The following is a 16,452-nucleotide window of genomic DNA, read 5'->3' as shown; positions in this document are numbered from 1 at the left end:
GGGCTCCCGCGGCGCCCCGCCCCCGCCGCAGGCTGCGCGCGGCGCGGCCCCGCCCGGCGCGGCGCCGTCACTGCGGCGGAGTCGCGGAGGCGCCGCCATCGCGGGCAGATGCAGGCGATCAAGTGTGTGGTGGTGGGCGACGGGTGAGTGCGGCGGCGCGCGGACAAAGGCGGCGCGGGCCGCCCCGCACCGGCCGCGCCGGGCCCCGCGCCGCTGAGGGCGGCGGGACCCGGCCCCGCTCCGCCCCGCGACCCTGCCCGGCTCGGCGAGCGGCCCCGCGGTCCCGGGCGCGGCCTGCGGCGGGCGGGGCGGGCCCGAGGCGGCGGGCGCAGCGCTGCGGGGCGCTGCAGGCCCGGCCCGCTCCAGCGGCCCCGGCGGCGGGAGCATCAGGTGCCCCCGGCCCCGCTCGGTGTCCGGCCCTCAACAGGAGCGTGTTTTCTCTGCGGGTGTCGTGCGTGGAAAACAAGCGCCCGCTGCTCTGGGCTCTCGGTTCCCTTCGCAGTTTTCCCCCGTACGATGGTGCGTGACAGCGAGCTCCCTAAAACCGCAGTGTTCCCGGGCTCCGGTCCCTTTTGTTGTCCGGAGGTGGCCGCGGTGCCGCGCGTTGCTGCTCCCCGCCTGCCTCTCGCTGTCCCCGTGCCCGGTGTTTCCACGGGGCTCTGTGCAGAGCACGCCCGGGCCGTGCAGCTCACGTGCTTGGGAACTTCTTGCTGCTTGTCCTCCACGTGCTTCCTAATATTGCCGAAAATTCCGTTTGTTTTTCCAGTCACTGCAGCAAGGACCCCAGCTAAGGCTTTGCAAGCTGGTGTCATAGGTGAAAACCAAATTAGCTAAATGAACTCAGCTACCAAAATGCTTTGATCACAGATATGTGCAACTTCTATGAATCCCCTGTTCCGTGGAGAGAGGACCAGGAGAACCGAGCAGATCAGCCGGGTGGTTCCTTACACAACTGCCCTTTTCCAGAGGAGAGGGCACACAGCCCAGGGGCAGGCACACATCAGGCAGTGCAGTGGTTGCAGCCGCTCTGTGCAGTCCTGCTGTAGGACCTCGGGGTTCCTCTCCACGTTACCTCAGTTTTGGAACTGGTCAGAGAAAACCTGATTCTCAGCTGGCTCTTCAGAGTCGCTCGGGAACCCCACAGACAGCAGTCCTGCTGCTGCTGCTCGCAGTCTGCTCCTTTGGAAAGTTCTCCACAGTTCACAACTTTCACAGTGATAAATTTTCATAATATTCTACTATTTTTGTACCTAAGCTGCTCCCTTATCCTGTAGGTTAACAAAAGTTGATGTGTTAAATCTGTTGTCAGCCAGGTTCCACCCATGTCAGGTGTCACCACTGGGGCCATCAGTCTCACCTTCCTTCAGTAAATCCTGCATGATAATTTAGTGATCTACACTGATGCCAACATTTCTTTCCAAAGTGATAGTACTCAATTTAAAGTTTATGTGTACCCATTTTTTTTCCATTTGTGTTTACTCTCATCGAATTCCTATATCTGAGGAGCTTGCATAATACTGATTTACCGATATTTTTTCCTCCACTGTTTGTTTATTTTGCTAGATTATTTTGGATGTGTTGAGCAGAATCAAGCCTAGCACAGAACCCCAATTTATTCCCCCTCTTGGTTCTTGAAATAAATGCATTTTCCCTGGCCCTTTGCTGGGCCTGGAGGGCTGGGCAAAAGGAGCCAAAGCACAGGGTCAGGTGCGAGGTGCATGGGGTGGGTTCAGGCACAGTCCTTGGCAGGCAGGGAATTCCCCCCGTTACAGATCTGTTTCCTTGCACATTAACTTTTTGCCTAATCCTTTTTTGGGGTAAGGGAAAGGGTAAGTTTTTCTTCTTCATTGCTTCTTGCTGTGCCTGTCTTTATGCTTGTCCCTTTCATCCTCTGCAGAGCTGTAGGGAAGACCTGCTTGCTGATCAGCTATACCACGAATGCCTTTCCTGGAGAATACATCCCCACTGTGTGAGTACTAGCACCGCGCTTTGCTCACTATGTGTACGTGTATAAAAGTAGATTTTGTCAGTGGAGAGAACACTGTACGTGCTCAAGGTGTGAACTGCAGGTGTGAGGACAGTGCCAGTGGTGTTTGGCTGTAGAGTGGAGTGGCAGAGTACACCCTGACACACTGGAACTGGGTTCCAGTGTCCCCTCCTGATTCACCTTCCCCATGGATTTCTTGCAAGTCACGTGTGGACCTTAACAAGATTGGCATTTAATGAGGATTATTCGTTGGCAGGTTTGATAACTATTCTGCCAATGTCATGGTAGATGGAAAGCCAGTGAACCTAGGCCTCTGGGATACAGCAGGGCAAGAGGACTATGACCGACTGCGGCCTCTTTCTTACCCACAAACGGTGAGTGTTGGGCTTGGACTGATTTGCAATTGCTCCTTTTTGGGGACAGGGCAGTTTCCAAGGACAGATAGATTGTAAGCAGACTGCTTTCCTTTAAGGCAAGTCTAAGTTCCTGCAGCAGTGGCCAAAATTCTGATTGTTTAAGGAGGATCACATCTGAAATTCTCCCAGCAAATCGTGCCATTCTAGTCCCTACATTGTAATGGGGTTTGAACAGCAACACATGCAATTGGCAGGGTCTGGGGCAAGGAACACTGCTTTTATGCAGCCAAACAATATTCATGGTTCCATTTTTTTTTTTCTCAATGACACACATTGCTACAGGTCTGCAGTGGTAGTACTGCTTGTAGTGATTGCACGTGCTCCATCAGGTGGAAAAAAGCATATCACAGCTAAGGTATTTGTGACCACAAGCTCTTAATGTGTAGGGCCCAGTATTGTGCATCAAGATGAAGTCATACACCTCTGCCCTCTGTGAGTTATTTTGTCCCCTGAAGAGGTAACAGTTTATTACAGCTACGGTCCTCACTGGTGAAAGGACATTGTTTTCTGTAAGGCTCCCTTTCCACCCTCCCTCCATTATCTCTAGCTGTTCCTTTCCACATGTCTGACTCCCTTGTTTCCACACAGGATGTTTTCTTGATCTGCTTCTCCCTTGTGAGTCCAGCTTCCTTCGAGAATGTCAGAGCAAAGGTAACGTGTTCTGCCAGGGAAACAATGGAGGGGAGGAGTCAGTGAAGTCCCATGTCCCATGTCCCACTCAGCACTACACTTACAACTCCATAATCTCTGACACTTTTTTTTTTTTTTTGAAAATGAGAGAGAGTGAGTGAGTTCATTGCGTACATGGTATGAGAGGGAGACTCCTAATGTGGAGGGTTTAAAGGATTTACTTGTATTAAGGAGTTCTTTGGCTAATTCTTTGCTTTTTGGAATCTGAGTGTTAAAGAAGATAAGGGATGGGATGTTCTAGAAGGAAAAATGGAGTAAAGGGAATCAGAGTGTGCAGAGCTGGCAGATACTGTCCGTTGTGATTCCCTGTCTCTATGCCTTTCTTATCACATCTACACCAGTCTCTTGCCATAGAGCATATTCAGAACTGTAGGCAAAAGTCACCTGTTCAGGTGTTGCTAAAATTTCAGATATTACCCAAATAATAGTAAAAGCATCTGTGTGGCTGCATCTCCTGCCACAACTCCTGTTCTCTTTTTTCAGTGGTACCCTGAGGTCCGACACCATTGCCCAAATACACCTATTATTCTGGTGGGCACCAAGCTGGACTTGAGGGATGATAAGGACACCATTGAAAGGCTACGTGATAAGAAACTGGCCCCTATCACCTACCCCCAAGGTTTGGCCATGGCTCGTGAGATTGGTAAGTTGAATGTGATGGCAAATCCCTACGAGGTTGAGGGTTTTGTGTTTGTTTGCTTGTTTTCCTTTTCTGACTGGGTGAGGGATGCTGTTACCTGGTAGGACTGGAGTGGTTGAGATGGAGCTCTCTTTCCCCTAGGGTCTGTAAAGTACCTCGAGTGCTCTGCCCTGACGCAGCGGGGCTTGAAGACGGTGTTTGATGAAGCTATCCGGGCTGTGCTGTGCCCACCGCCTGTGAAGAAGCCTGGCAAAAAGTGCACCGTGTTCTGAGGGCTGTGGCCTGGGTGTTGGCTCAGCATGTTGTTGTCCTCCGACAGATTGCGTATTAGCTGAGTGTTTCTGGAGGGGGCTGGGATGCGTAGGGCCCTTCATCATGTACGAAGTCAGTGTTTTTTAAATGTCTCTTTGATTTGACGTCAGTGTTGATGTGAAGGGGCAGTGGGGGCAGGAGATTAGCTGGGGGGCTTTGGAGCCCCCAGGGGAGGTACAGTGGGAAGGCAAGGTGGCTCCTTGGGGCAATAGGCTATTGTGGCTTTCCAGAACTCCAAGCTGAAAGAGCTGAGACATCAACCCTGTGCAGGAAACAGCTGTTTTATATGTGCAGGATGAAGCAGGTGGTGAAGATCATCGTGGGAGCAGGGAAGGAGCCCCTATAAAAGGTGTTGAGTGACAAGAGCAGTTAGGAGAGTAGTAGGGGCTCCTTACCCAGCCTGCTGCAGCTAACACATCAGTGCTCTAGCAGACATGTGCCTGAGACTGTTACAGGATCAAAATCAGCTCTTGAAAGGGTCAAAAATGAACGAGATGCAAGGATGAAGTACTAATCATTCGGTGCTTTATTGGGTGCTAACCAAACTCAGTGAGTGAAACAGCCCTGTGCAGTCAATGTATTTGCCTTTTAACGTGCGCACATTGTAGGACAGCGTCGTGCTGCTCCCTCTTCATCAGTCTTTAGCAGGGCCTCCCCCCCTGCAATCCAGTCTCTGCAGAGCAGGGCTGAGGTTGTTGCCTCTCTTTTGTTTTGTTTTTCTACTAAAGACAGTGAAGGAAGCAGTGAGGAGTCTGCTAGCTTCTCCCTTCCCTTCCCACTCAAAGTGAAGGTGGACTCTATGGATTTGGTTGGAACAGGGAGAGCTTCCAAAGGGTGGTGGGGGGAGAGGGTTGGAACAAAGACAAGTCCAGTTTCTAATCATCATGTAGAGTGAAAAGACAAAACCTTATTTGGTGCAATAAACATTCTCCATGACGGCGTATGTGAGCTTTATTATATAGAAGTCTCCTAAGGGTAATTTTCTGCCTCACTTCTTAAACAGGTCCCAACCCTGCTGCCCCTCCTCTCCTGCAACACGGGGGTCTGTGCCACTTACTGTTTTCCATCCAGTTTACATCTATGCAATATTAGTATGAAAATTAATGCCAGGTGTGAAATGAATGTGTCATCTTAGGAGACAAGAAATCCCCCATCAACCATCAATGAGCTGCCAGTTGTCATAGCACTCTTGTCACTGAGCAGGAAGAGAATGCTGTTCACAACATCATCCACCTCTGGAATCAAACACACAGAGAACATCTGAAATGGTACTAGACAAAGAAAGCATCCCAAAAGGTATGTTTTGGCCTCTGAAGGTAATTGAAACAGAAAAGAACCTCTCTCTTGGGGCTGTACTTGGTTTGATACACAGGGCAGCTGGTTACATCCTTGCTGCAATCACAGGATAGATAACTTAGTTCACAGCAAGCACCTACACACTTCCCCCGCCACTCATAGTTCTAAAGAGTAGAAAAAGTGCATTCTGCCTAAACTGTCCTAAACTGAGCGAGTTCTGCCCACAAAATAAGCAAGTTACCTATAGCTGTGATGCCAATTAGGGGAAAATCTTGGCTGTGACAAAGGGCTGAGCCTGGTAACAAATCCACACCACTGACCTGCAAACTTTCCCAGCGGGATGCGACTAATCATGGCAGCAGATTTCTGAGGGTCGCTCCAGTTAATTCTCCCCATGTCAGTCATAACCACTGTGGGGTTCACAGTGTTCACCCTAATCTGGGACCAAGAACAACAAACACACCAAGTAACTAGGCTGCTCTGAGAGGAACTGCTCATACTTGTTCAGCTTCCACTTTTCTTACAGAAAAAATCCTACCTTGTGGGGTCCCAGCTCCATTGCCATTACCTTGCTCAGCATATCCAAAGCACTTTTTGTAGAACCTTCAGTAGAGAGTTAAAACGAGGCATTTTTAGTGTACAGCACTTGGTCTGGATCGCACAGAGGTAATTCACTGTGCCCAGAATTGGCAGCCAGCATCTGGGTGGCTGTGAGCAAAGATGAGAGAGGCAGTGCCAAAGCTACACGCACTTACAGTAGACAGCATGATCCCGCAGAGCACGCTGAGATGCCTGGCTAGAGACATTCACAATTGCACCTGGCACTCCCTGTGCAATCATCTGCCGGGCAACAATCTGGAAACAAAGAGGTGCCAGAATCAGAGAGGGAGAAATCGCCATTCTGTTCAGGAGGAATCATCCTGGAATATTACAGTAGACAAGAAAGCCAAAAAGATCAAGAAATATTCCTAGTGGCCTCATACTTTCTGAAATAAGAGCGTGTTAGAGAGAGAAAGAGAGAGAGTGTGTGCGTGTGTATCAGTCAGAGTGAGTGAGAAGGGACAATATGCACAAGTTGTCAGGTTTAACATTGCATTTAAGACTTGTCTCCACTCTGCTGAACAACTTAGAGCAACAGTGACTGAGATAACTATAGTAAAATTCCTCCTCACCTGGGAAACATGAAGCACAGCCCGAAAATTCACATCAAGAGACCTACAAATAAATCAGAAAGTTACAGAGCAATTGCAACCCAGGCCAGAGAGGAATTGTTCTGGGAGGCAGGAGAGGACAAGTGCTGCTAGCACCTGGGAAACACTGGATGAAAATCTAGAACATAGATAGGAATAACTAGCTAGTAAGGATAATTACACCCCCTTTCAGCACTAACCATTCATTAGCTGTTCAGTGGCCTCTTTTCCTATGCAGAGGGAGCCATGCAGTCTGCTTCCTTCTATCAGGACTCTCTTCTTCAACAGACTGATCTTGTACTATCATTAAAGTTTAACCAGAGGCCTGGGCCTGAGCCAATGCCTCCTCTTAGACCAATCAAACCTTCTCCAGTCTTTAAGCAACAAATAAATAGAAACAGCATTTCTTGTCTTTGTTAAATAATCCTTCCTTAGACTGTTACCAGCCTGTTCTATGCAATGATTTAAGTAGAACCTCTGCATTTTGTGATATAGCTACAAATCAAGTAATTCTTTAATACAGCGGCACATGTGCCATTTTTAGTGAAGGGACAAAACCTGATCCATCGTGATACTTTGTTGTTGAAGAAAATAAGTGATTTTAGTTTTCCTCAGTCTTTTGTACACCTTTACCTAGCTTTGTCTTCTCTAACTGAATTGGTTTGTCGACATTTTTGGTGGGTTAATACTAGCCTGGACAATCTGGATGAACAGCTTGGACACCAGCAAAAGGCCCAGCTCGGCTAGTGGTGCCTTGCCGTGTAAAGGGCAAAGGCACAAGGGTCTGGCTACTCAGTAACAGCACGGAAGAGCCTCTGTGCTTCACTCAACTTCTTTCTAATGCTCAAAAACAGGGTGAAAGGTGATTACTTTTAGTAAAGGAGTCAGAACCAGAAGCAACCAACGAAGCACCAAGAAAGCACATACGATGGCTGTTCCGCAGACGTGTGCAGACATCGGTGTTGACCCAACAGCAACTTCCCTTCCTACCAGGTAAGGGTTTTGGAAAAGCTTTGCCGCGTGTTACGGTCAGCACGGAGCCGGTCTCAGCACTGAGACCTGAGTGGGCCCGGGCAGCACTGTGGCACCCACCCCCGTGGGCACTCACCGGTCCAGGGCGTCCCGGGTCACCTCCAGGAAGGGCTGCAGCTGCGCGATGGCCGCGTTGTTCACCAGCAGCTCGAACGGCCCCGCGCTGCCCAACGCCGCCTCCGTAGCCTCCCAGTCAGCCAGGTCCAGGCACAGGGGCTTGATGCCGGGGCACTGCCGGGAGGGGGTCCATGGTGGGACTGGAATGGGGGCTTCTCCGGGGGGAGCGGGACTCCAGGGCTGGGATTATCAATGGGCAGGGGGGAACAGGGGCACGGGGCTGCTCCGGGACTAGATCAACCCGGGCTGGGGGCCGCAGGGGGGTCCCGTCCCGGGGCTGCCGGTACCTCCTGCGCCAGGCTCTCCAGGTCGGCCGCCGTGCGGCTCAGCGCGGTCACGCGGGCCCCGGCCCTGCTCAGCGCCACGGCCACGGCGCGCCCGATCCCTGCGGGGAGACGGCGTCAGCCCCGGCCGGCCGGGCAGCCCGGCCCGCGCCCGAGCCCCGGCCCGGTCACCTTTGCCGGCGCCCGTCACCAGCGCGCGGCGGCCGCGGAAGCCGAGCTCCGACTCCATGCTGAGGCCTGGGCGGGCTGCGGCCTGGGCGGGCCCGGGGCGGCGCTGGGGCCGCGGCCTGGCGGGCCCGGGGCGGAGCGGAGGGAGAGGCCACAGAAACCCGGGTTTTGACGCGAGACAGCGGCAGGATCCGTCCCTGCCCCGGCTGCTGCGCTCTGCAAACGGCCCGGGACCGGTCACGGAGCCTGGAAAGCACCTGCGTGGAGGCGCGGGGTGCGTGGAGATGCGGGGCGCACAGGAGCCCTCATGTAGCTCCCCCACAACAGCAGCTACGCACTCCAAGGGAAAACAGAAGCAGACGGCCTAGATGTCAAAAACAATACGTTGCTGCAACATAACTTAGCGCTGGTGATCGTGAGGGAAGACATCTCCAGCTCCCCTGCTTTGCAGCACCAGCAGGAGAGCAGCAAGGACAACCCTGCAGCAAGAGACGACACAGAGCTCTGCTCGTAACGCTGCACAATTCAGCTCTTACTTTCTGAGAATGCTCAGAGCTCCCGTGGCACATTCCACGGGTGCTGAAGTAAATTAACTATTGTAATTCTATTCTTCATTCCACTTATTTTAGCTTAGTATCATGAGCAGCTGCAAGGCTTCTCATCCCACTTCCTTTTTATGCACATCTGAGTGTACTTGTCAACACTGAGAGAAGCTTCAGCTTTCTACAGCATAGGTCCTGGTTATGGCAAAAAGACAACAGAAGGCAGATTTTCACATCTGTAAATACTTATTTTATAGAATAATTTGTGTATGAGACATTAGGTTAATTGAAAAACTCCACCTCAATATAGCCATAAAGCCTATTGTATTGTCAGTACTCAGTAGAAGTCTTAAAAGCTTGACCAGATTGAACAGCTCTGTACTGCTATACCAAAGAACACAGCCCTTTTTCAGCTTAAATAAACACCCTGTAAGCACTAGCTATGCCAAATGGGCAGCACAGTTTAATAGAGCACAATACTTCTACAATTCAACTTTGCTGCCATCAGTAGGAAGCAATGTTGGTTTGAACTGCAGTTTGCAGCAATGATTATCAGTTCTGCACTGCCTGCAGTATCTGACCAGACACTGCTCTCAGTGGAAGAGAAGCTTCAAAAGAAGAGTTCAAAATCTGCATCTGGGATAACTTAGAAAGCTCATGAATGTTTACAGTTTTCTACTGTAGGAGGTTGAAAACAAGAACCTAGTAAGTACTTTAAAAAGCAGTGGTATTTATATGGATACCAGGAATCTCCACAGCTATTAATGACAAATAAAACCACAGGACACCTCAGTTCTAGTAAGCAGAAGACCTAAGAGAGGTAGCACATCCCACAGCCAACTCTTCCACAAGTCCTGCACTGTCCCCTGTGTTGTTGTCAGTGTTAGCTGTCAGCATTACACATGTACCTGTTACTTTCACATCAAAGTGCTACCAGCACCGTGTTTTGTAAGAGCAGTGCAGTGATTTGATCATTCTCGTGGTCAGAGTATGGTGTTTGTGCAGCCTTATTAAGGACTAAGGAAGAAATTTAAATTGGCTGCAGGATTGTATCAAGTAGGAGTCATTTTATTTACTCCTCAGTGTAATGAACTAAAACTATAGGGAGGGCAGAATGTACCCAGTTAAATGCTAAAAGGTTCATGTTAACCAGGACAAAAATACTGAGTGCAGGGAATAGTATCTTGTAGGAGACTGACACCTCTGCTCAGCTTCATATTTGAAATACGCGGGGGTCGTACCTATATTATCCCACTTTTCAAGTGACAGGAAGTTAAGCAACTAGCTGAAGCCCTCAATATAGCTACACACAGCAGTTTAGAAACCTGCTAGATCGACGTTTTAGTTGTACAGTCTGAAACTATGATTAACAGTATCATTCTGTTGTTCTTCCCTTAGATTTGCCCCAGACTTTAAGGCTAGTAGCCAGCAAGTATTTTCTGAAAAGTCTCTGAGAATGAAGAGTGGTTTAGCAAAGTAACCTAATGCAGCTCTTCACCATGTCAGGTACGGAGTGTACGTAGTCAAGTTCAAGCTAACAGAAAAGTAAAAACGTGGAGCTCCCTTTCTTCCATTTAAGAAAAAACTTAGTTTATTTCAAAAGCAGCAGCAGCAAACTTCTGCTTTTGTGTAGATGTGCAGTCTCCTTTTATTGATTACATGAACTATTTACTTAAACATTAAAATGTAGAGTAAAAGTACACACAGACCTAGACCTCAAAAAGATTAATTTCAGCTGAAATAGGGGAACCACAGCCATACAATTAGAAGTCCTCAAATCAGACTTCCTTGGGGCATTACAGCTATCTACCATTCCTCTTCCCTGACAGACAGCAAAGGCTACAGCAGGACTTCAACCACTGAGCATGCTCTGGCTCACATAACCTGCTGTGGGCAAAGCAGAAGTGATTACCATGTAGCCTTTTTTTTGTTTTGTTTTGTTTTCCCACCCCCTCAGTATCAAATATCAAGGGAATAGTTTAAGCCACCTTTGGACCTGAAAGACCACCATCATAATCAACAGCCACTACCATTCACCTGGTAAGACAGCCAAGTCTGACATCACCTCCACGGGAGGTACATTCATGGACTACTGGGGAGAACGCGCCCTGCAAGCAGCTCCTACGAGGTCCTGAGCCCGCTCACACAGGGCTTCTCCACGGCAAAGGCTTTTGGCCCCAGCAATTCTAGGATTCCTGGTGTTTACAAACAGACCCTGCACTGGCCGCAGGCAGGGACAATTTAATATACCAGGCCACAGAAGCTCTAAAAAATTCTGTTCCCAAGAAAGACGAGTGAAAATTCTTCTCCCACATCTCTCGTCACCATGGGGACTACAATCTCTTTCAACACTCTAGCTTTAAGACAGCTGCCTATAAAAGCCTGTAACAGACCTAACAATGCTGTCATTCTGAGTATGCGTGCTCAGATTCACATGAGAGACACAGGGACCAAAGAACAAGAAGTAAAAGAGTTTTTCTCTCTAGAATGTCCCAGGCAGCAGGTGAACAAACCACAACTTCTTGCCATAATTATCCGATCAAAGTCTTGCTTTTGTAAATACAGTCTGTCTCTCTGCGTTGTGGGTATTTGTCCTCCTCCCAGAAGGGGAGGAAAAAAAAAAAAAAAAAAAAAAGAATTCATCAAGAACTCCTGTCTTAAGCAGAGTAGGTAGGATAAAAGTGCCAACAACTGGTCAAAGATTAAGATATCTTCTTAGTAGGGCACCAAATAGTGTCAGGATAGAGAAGACAGTGGACAGTTTTAAATCTGTGAAGAAAAGAAACAAAACAATATGAGACTGCAGTTCTCCAGACTAGGAACATATTAGCATTGAATGTGCAGCTGAAACAGAGCTGAGTCTTTGGCAGACTGATAAGAGCTAGCATGAGAAAACCACCCCATCAGGGGATTTGATCATTTTGCAGTTGATAAACATAAACAGAGCAGGAAGATCTTACTTTGGAAGATGACACTCACCGAGTTGGATCTTGCTGCAGGCCAAACACTCCTCCTACACTCACCACATTGTGTTTGTTCTCAGGGTCCCCATAACTTAGAGTTACCTGGAAAGACAAATAATTATTCAAAAATTGTCACACAAGCAGAATAACTGAGGAGGGAGAGGCAGGATTATTACTGAGAAGAAAGACTCCTGTCTCATCTGAGTGATAGCTTTCCAGTGAAAGATAGTTAGCTTTTCCTGACATAAGTAATATTGGCATTGAATGGTAGCTGTCAAGTAAACCACTGTTCATTCAAAGGATATCTGAGAGAATAAAGAGCTGAAAGTTCCATTACCCTGAAACATAAGGTCAGTTACATTTGTAAGCTTCACAGCAGCACCAGTCCTTCAGCTGAAGAAAAGCTAATTCTCACCAGATGTTGTCTGAAGTCTGCAAGTAGTAGTGTATTAGCATAGAGGGAAAACAGAAACACTTGGACGTTAAATGTCATGCCAATGACTACCATATGCCAAACCTGTCAACAAAATTTAAAAGTCTGGAATTTCGATTTAGTGCTATTCTTCCCCAAAAGGCACTGTATTGAGAAGTACAAGGTATTTGCAGGTACATGTATAAGACTGTTTTCGGCTGGATTATAACCTCCTGGATTTTGGATTAGTTATTACAGTTTTAGAGAGGAGAAAAAAAAAAAAAAGCTATCAACAAAAGGCCATATTTGACCTACGACAACTTCACTAACATAAGAGAGGGTATTCATGCAGGAACTTGGCTCCAGAGGTACTTTTTTGCTGGGTAATAAAATCACCAGGAAATCATAAGCACATAGGAACAACATCAATCATTTTGTTCATGATGCCAACAAATATCCATCAGACAAAACTTCTGGATAGCCTTACAGCTCCATCTACTGTCCCTTAACGAAAGTGTCACAGTGATAGAAAAGCAATAGGAAAAATAAAAAATAATAACAAGCTCTGAGCAACTATGCAGACATCCTTCTCTGCTGAAAGTTTTGTCTATAGAAAGCATTCTTTCTGACGGGACTGAGGTAAGGACAGGATATGAAGCTTAATCCTACCTGCTGCAGCACAGATTCACCTTGTAGCTTCTGCAGATTTTCCAGATGTGAGTGAAACAACGGGCTGTGCCGCAGCTTCACCTCCAGTAGCCCTTCAATGATGTAGCCAATAGTGCAGTCATCGGGAAGACGCACTCTTTCTGCGGTACTGATGAAATTACCTAGGCTGTAAGGTGGCATGTAGGAAACATGATCAAATAAAGTTTCAGTTGTGCCAGATGTATCAGTGAAGCTCAGCTATGAGCAGTGTTTACCTAGCCCAGGGACTCATCTTCAGGGCAAGACCTCTGCTGATACAGAATCCCGCTCCACCCGTGGCAAACCAGAATTTCACAGTCGTCTTCCAAAGAGCAGCAAGAAAAAACAAACATGTACAAGTTACTGATAATCAGTTTTTCACCTTTTGGCTGGATAGGGAGGGAAACTTGAGCAAGATAGCAGCTATTGCACTTCAATCAGAACAAAACTACATATTAACCTTATTTTACTCTGGTAGAAACCCAGCAGGTTGTTTTCTCAAAGGAAACTCCATCTGGAATTGGTTCCAAGTGACCACCAAGTTAACACAACTGATGGAGCTGACACAAAAATGGGAAACTCTACTGCCACTTGTACCCAACTGCAGCTCTCCCCTGATTATTCCGGCCAAGGGTTACAGCGAGCTCAGTCTTCCTTAGAAAACCAAAGGCACTCTGTTAGCTGCTTGGCTCCAAGTTCAAGGAGACTATTTTGTTACACAGAGCTTTCTCTAACAGGCTGCTTTATAACTGCCTTTCTGGACTGTGGATTTATCTTTAGGACTGTCAATACAAGAAACATGGTAAGAACTTGTCCTTCAGCCTCTGACCGAGATGTGCTTGCCTCCATTTCTGGAAACCCAGTCAGTGACCACTCAGGATTGGAAATGCCTTAAAATGACCAGCATGTGTTTGTCACCCATCTGAGATTGGTATCACCATGAACCAATATGATACTACTCTCTTAAAGAGAGAGAAAAAAAAATAAAATCACTTCAAACACTTACACCACGGATTCCTAAAGAAAAAGAGTCAAAGCAAGGTAGAAACGTCCACCCAGGAGACATTGTACAGGAGCACATGTGAGATCTGAGCAAGTGTCCATTTAACCCTGTATACTGTCTCTGACAGCAACCAGTTGCAGATTCATTGCTTTCAGATTAAGTCAGCTGTTTTTGTAGGGGCTCTGATGAACTGTCAAGGTTTTTCAAGCTTGAAAAGTCAGCACGTCTCAGCTTATTACAAAACTTGCTTACTGATCCATCACTTTGACCATGGTCAGCTGCTTCAATGGGGTGGTCCAGACTTGGTCGCCCCACATAAACATCCTGGCTGTGTGAGAAGGCAGATAAGAGATGCAGGAGAGTCCGTGGATTCACATAGTTATCATCGTCCACGTGGCAAAACCACCTTCAAATGAACAAACAAAATTACTACGGAGCAGTGTCAAAGAACTGAGACTTAGAGACAAGTCTTAGTCTTTTGGGCTTGGAACATAAACCGAGTTAGGAAACTGAAACCACCATAGATTCTAACCGTGGAAAGATGCTAAAACGAAGAACCCCATCCAGGTTATCATTCTTGTAGTCTTTTAGATTATATTTGTTTATAAACACTGCTTTCTGCTCCCTTCCCAACACTCATCACTAAGCTTTAGCTGATGCTACTTTCCTTACTGGAGCAGAGGAGGATCCTGAAGTTTCCTGTAAAGGTAGAACTGTAAGAAACAGAACAAGGAGAATAATGATTTACCTACTTTTGCCCAGATTCTAGGAATTTATCATATTCCACAGACATCTTGCAGCAGAGAGCTTGGCGGGTGTGGACAGCAGAGCAGTTGGTGTTGATCATATGGTCCCCTAGGAAATAGATATCAGTCTGTCAAGTCTAGGACTCATATGCAGTCCAAAAATAATAATAAAAAAGAACAAGAAGGGCACATTTGCCACTAGAAATCTACCTGTGAACTGCATACATCACATACATGCAGCATACATGTAGAGTCAGGCCAGCTAATGGGCTGTACACATGGCAGGCAACTGCTTAGTGCATGAGAGTGTTTAGCATGCAGGGCACATAATTACTGAGGCAGCATGCAAAGAAAATGCCCAATATAATCTTCAACCAGATAAGACTGATGCTTACTAACAGAAAGGAAATAGGTGCCAAGGTGAACAACATTCCACACCTTCCAGGGATCCTGTCCAGGTGGTAAAAGCTATATTTTCTCCTGTGAAACTTTCCCCTTAACTTCCCCAATTGCTTGCACAGCATGAAATAAGGCCTTCTACGAAACAGCATGCATCTAAGCAACACAGCTCACCTGCTTTTAGGCGCAGTTCCTGATCCTCCCAGTCAGTGAATATAAATGTCTGTGGAAGAGAAAACACAAGTGTGCGGGGCAGCGTTTTCCTTTCGGAGGATTTCAAAGACTATTAAAAACTTCGCTCAGTTGCAAGTCATAATTATGAGTATTTTATCTTTTTTTTTTTTCCCCTCTCTGGACAGGAGGAGGGAAGAGAGGGGAGAGGAGGAGAAAAAAAAAAAAAAAAAAAAACCACGAAACCTTTAGCTTTTGCCTTACTTGACAAGATTCTGCCTGGCAAACCAGAACAAGCCACCTCAACAAAACATCCAAGATTTTGCTCCCTGTATCTCAGGGTACAGATAATGATTTTTCCATCACAAAAGACAATGGTCTTGGTGGGAGAGAGAGAGAGAGAGAGAGGGAGGGAGATTGGAGATTGCCATCTCTCTCTTCTCCCCCCACCCCTTCCCCCTCTCTCTTCCCCCATCTCTCTCTTCCCCCCTCTTTCTCTCTCTCTCTCTCTCCCCTCCTTGTCATTTTTCACTGGCCAGCAGCCATCCTACAACTATTAAGCAAGTTAAAAGAAATGGGAGTCAGGGCAGAGAGCGTTAGGTGGTAGCAGCATCCTGCCCCAATTTAAGCATTAATACGCTTAAGTGTAATGAAAAAGCCTAAAGAGGGGAACCAATTCTGTTTTTTTTTTTTTTTTTTTTTTTTTTTTTCCCCCTCCTACAGAAGTCTCCATCACAGAGCTATTCTGTCCCAACCACCAGCCCAGGGTCCCGAGCACCGGAGATCTTCCGTGACCACTTGCTGTTCCCCCTCCCGCACAACAGGCAGCGCTGGCTCCAGGCCGGATCGGCGGCTGCTCCGGGGCGCCCTGCGGGGCCGCGACCGCCGGGACGAGGCCGTTGTCCGCGGCGCTCACCTGCCCCCGGGCGCGGGAGATCCAGGTCTGGAGCAGCAGCTCCAGCCGGGAGCGGTGGTGCTTCCTCGTGGTCTTCACGGCGATGAAGATGTCCTCCAGGCGCAGGCGCTCCCCGCCGGGGCGGCCCCTCCGCGGCGGCGGCGGCGGCGAGCGGGCGAGGCGGCCCCGCCACGGCCCCCGCGCGCGCCCGCCGGGCCCGGGGCGCTGCTGCCCCGCGGCGCTGGGCGGCTGCGGCGGGCGGGGGGCCGCGGCGGCGGGCGGGGGCTGCCGGGGCGGCGGCGGCGGCGGCTGCGCCGGCGGGAGCGGCAGCAGCAGCAGCAGCAGAGCCGCCGCGCCCAGCGACAGCAGCGCGGCCGCCCGCCGCGGCCCCCCGCAGGCGCCGCTCATGCTGCCGCCCCGCCGGGCGGCGCCCCGCCGCGCCGCCACCGCCGCCACATGGCTCCCCGGGCCGGGCCGGGCCGAGCGGCGCCGGACGGGAGGA

The 16,452-nt window shown here is 48.7% G+C and overlaps 3 protein-coding genes across 4 annotated transcripts; 1 reads left to right on the top strand and 2 right to left on the bottom strand.

The window, feature by feature from the left end:
* Positions 1–36: 36 nt before the first annotated feature.
* Positions 37–4,986, top strand: RAC3 (Rac family small GTPase 3). 2 transcript variants are annotated; one of them, XM_088535915.1, is made up of 6 exons: positions 37–143; positions 1,898–1,969; positions 2,244–2,361; positions 2,992–3,054; positions 3,577–3,736; positions 3,875–4,986. In XM_088535915.1, exons 1-6 carry the CDS (start codon positions 109–111, stop codon positions 4,003–4,005), a joined length of 579 nt encoding a protein of 192 aa, XP_088392041.1. In that variant the 5' UTR covers positions 37–108; the 3' UTR covers positions 4,006–4,986. The 2 variants fall into 2 exon arrangements, with proteins under 2 accessions (XP_088392041.1, XP_088392042.1); XM_088535916.1 differs by having other exon boundaries at positions 3,577–3,740.
* Positions 4,979–8,241, bottom strand: DCXR (dicarbonyl and L-xylulose reductase). Its single transcript, XM_088535914.1, has 8 exons — positions 8,136–8,241; positions 7,968–8,065; positions 7,640–7,794; positions 6,514–6,556; positions 6,097–6,196; positions 5,880–5,944; positions 5,662–5,779; positions 4,979–5,280 (listed from the first exon to the last, which is right to left on the bottom strand). The coding sequence occupies exons 1-8, from the start codon at positions 8,191–8,193 to the stop codon at positions 5,177–5,179; spliced, it is 741 nt and encodes a 246-aa protein (XP_088392040.1). The 5' UTR covers positions 8,194–8,241; the 3' UTR covers positions 4,979–5,176.
* Positions 8,242–10,623: 2,382 nt separating this feature from the next.
* Positions 10,624–16,358, bottom strand: RFNG (RFNG O-fucosylpeptide 3-beta-N-acetylglucosaminyltransferase). The gene is made up of 8 exons (XM_088535911.1): positions 15,972–16,358; positions 15,059–15,107; positions 14,492–14,594; positions 13,992–14,145; positions 12,973–13,058; positions 12,719–12,884; positions 11,654–11,739; positions 10,624–11,443 (listed from the first exon to the last, which is right to left on the bottom strand). The coding sequence occupies exons 1-8, from the start codon at positions 16,356–16,358 to the stop codon at positions 11,377–11,379; spliced, it is 1,098 nt and encodes a 365-aa protein (XP_088392037.1). The 3' UTR covers positions 10,624–11,376.
* Between the last annotated feature and the right edge of the window lie 94 nt (positions 16,359–16,452).

This window comes from Tinamus guttatus, unplaced genomic scaffold (genome assembly GCF_059628265.1).
Source record: "Tinamus guttatus ecotype Peru unplaced genomic scaffold, ASM5962826v1 Tinamus_guttatus_pri_ptg000649l, whole genome shotgun sequence".
In the NCBI taxonomy this organism is placed as follows: domain Eukaryota; kingdom Metazoa; phylum Chordata; class Aves; order Tinamiformes; family Tinamidae; genus Tinamus; species Tinamus guttatus.
This window is presented reverse-complemented; position numbering and strand designations above follow the sequence as displayed.